The sequence below is a fragment of the Melampsora larici-populina genome, assembly GCF_000204055.1.
Source record: "Melampsora larici-populina 98AG31 unplaced genomic scaffold MELLAscaffold_10, whole genome shotgun sequence".
NCBI lineage: Eukaryota > Fungi > Basidiomycota > Pucciniomycetes > Pucciniales > Melampsoraceae > Melampsora > Melampsora laricis-populina.
In genome coordinates this window covers 719,725-722,384 of record NW_006768774.1, presented here as the reverse complement: position 1 = coordinate 722,384, position 2,660 = coordinate 719,725, and the positions used below count along the sequence as shown (strand labels likewise).

General features: G+C 37.6%; 1 protein-coding gene across 1 annotated transcript; it reads right to left on the bottom strand.

Annotated features, from left to right (window-relative positions):
• Positions 1 to 1,534: 1,534 nt before the first annotated feature.
• Positions 1,535 to 2,407, bottom strand: MELLADRAFT_84317 (hydrolase/acyltransferase; the record flags this gene model as incomplete). Its single annotated transcript, XM_007407695.1, has 1 exon — positions 1,535 to 2,407. One exon carries the CDS (start codon positions 2,405 to 2,407, stop codon positions 1,535 to 1,537), a length of 873 nt encoding a protein of 290 aa, XP_007407757.1.
• Positions 2,408 to 2,660: the final 253 nt, after the last annotated feature.

Genomic DNA, 2,660 nt, shown 5'->3' with positions numbered 1-2,660 from the left:
CCAATTCTGCAGAAACTCTACATCTGCATATCTACTCAACTTCTACAAAGCCACACATCACACCACCTCTCCCCACAATCAAAGCTTGACTACACCTCTCATTTTCTTCTCTTTATTGACATAGGTACAACATCACTATCAAACATTGGCTTTTGGTTTGTACCTATTCCATCTTACTTTCAACAGCTTTCCTTCCTATTTTCAAATTGATTGTTTTCAAATCAATTGTTCTCAAATTTATATTTTCAAATGAATTGTTTCAAAATTGACTGTTTTCAAAGTCATTGTTCTCAAATTGATTGTTGTCCAATGGAACATTTTCAAATCAGTAGTTTTTGTATCAAAAGTTTTTGAAACTCTGAGTGTTCCTCTATTACAATTTTTATGATAACAGAAGCACTCTTTGAAGATACAAGTTTGATGCATTGCCCTTCTTTTGGCCAAGCTATTTTTTGTTCATTGAGGATCCATCAATTGCTTCAAATTACATTCCTCTGAAGTTTGTGAACCCATTTCATAGCACCAACAAGTGGCCTATATATTACATAGTTGTGTAAACTCACTGGCATGGGATTTGAAGTTTTTTGACCACACGTATGACAGTGGAACTGAGTTTTTTTGGTACAATATCTACTCTACTTGGTCATGTTGACTCAGACAATAGTAAAGTTCCTGTTTCTATCTTGTAGGATTGTGAAGTCAAAATATCTTGTAAATAATAGAACCAATCTTGTAAATGTCTTCATCTTTTTCCCCAAAAGAATTGTAAGATAATCTTGTCTTACTTAAATTTACTCTGCATATGTGACCCAAACCATTGCGCTACAATGGTAATTTTGAGGTCAAGGATGTTGGTGGTAATATGTGAGCTTTCACAATCACATGGCATTTATCTCGAACTGTGCATGTAAGGGTAAACTTGCAGGGATTGCTCACCATGATAGAGCACTCAAATGTATCTCAAATGTGTAGAGCTCATGTGATAGTATCATGTAGGTGATTTAAGATTACACAGATCATCTCTTGGATGTTTGCCTATTAAAAAGTGTCATCCCTATTGTGATACACCTTGTAAAGCACTGAAGTTATGAAGGAGGACATATCTTATTGAAAGGAGAGCAGGAGTCACACCCACAGTGTTTTTGCATCTGATCTAAACACATGAAAATTGATTTTCCAAAGGTGATGTCACACTGTAATGAAGGAGAATCATGGCACACTATCTGATTATCTCAAACATGAAGATTTTCTTGTATTCATCAGGCCATGAGAGGATTAAAAATTGATTTGTGATATGATCAGGAGGCTTAATGCAATGAAGGATCATTGCTCCACAAACTGTACTCAAAGGAGTATATAAATGAGGAAAAACCACAAAACAGACAGAGAACCATATGATGAAAATGACTTTCTGTGAATAGCATCACCAAACACAGAGAACACCCACATCACAACAAAAAAATGCACAAGGATTCAATAAGATACATAGTCAATTTTTTTCCAAACTTAAACAAGTCAAGTTGTTCAATACACTTTAACCAAAAAACTTCAAGATCGCCTGGGTAAACCCCTTAGAGTCCTGCAAGGGCGCAAAGTGACTGACACCCTTTAGCATGATCAACTGGCTACCTCGTATGGCGGAATGGAGCTTATCCGGAACATTCAAATTAACAGCTTCATCATACTCAGCCCCAGCAATTGCTACCTTAGATCCATCAATTCTACCCAATCCTTGTGCAGTGAATTGTGGTAATTTAGACTCTAAGGTTGCGACTTTTCCAGCGAAGAGTTTGAAGTCTTGAGTAGGTTGATTGACAGCGTATTCTTTGGCGCACCGAGAGACGAACTCTGTGTAAATGTTTGTAGATGTAAAGGTTGAATTTGTATCTTGAGGTACCATAAACCCAGCAAAGATGAATGCTTTGTTGATTTTAGATGCCAAAGTCGGGGTTTGAAGTGCCGCTAGAGTCGTAGCCGCTCCATCTGACCACCCTAACACATCATACTTTTGTACGCCAATGGATTTCAGTTGATCATCGATATCTTTGGCAAACATATCAAACGTGAACTCGTCATTGGCATTAAATGTACTACGACCATGACCACGGCGATCAATAGCAATCACGTAGCGATTTTGAGCAATGAGGTTATTGATGACGTCTCCAAAATAAGCCGAATAACCTAAACCACCATGATTCAGAACAATGGGAATCTTTCCTGGTGATTTGTTATACTCTTGAGACCAAAGTTTGACACCATTGATATCTTGTAGAGTATTAGAGATAGGTTTAGGTAGAGAAGGAGTTGGCGGTAAGATTAACCATGGCTGGGTAGCTCTGCGATCAATTGAAGTAGAATTGACGTTGTTGATAACAAGGAGAATAATGAGTTGAAAAATCTTCATCATAAAATATGTGTAAGTCTTTAAGTGAAAAGGTTCTAGAATTCAATCAAAATGTGAAAATTGTTATAAAATGTGGATGTGGCTGTTAGAATTTGGAAAGTTATCAGGCGCCGTTTAAATTTTAAAGGCCTTGTGCAAACCGAGACCCTTTACTATCACGTCAGTGAACTCCGTGCTACTCTTGACGATGATATGCACTTCAGTTCCCTGCCGTTTGAGTTTCGGTCTCGACTTGGGTTCAATCTCGGCGTGACTT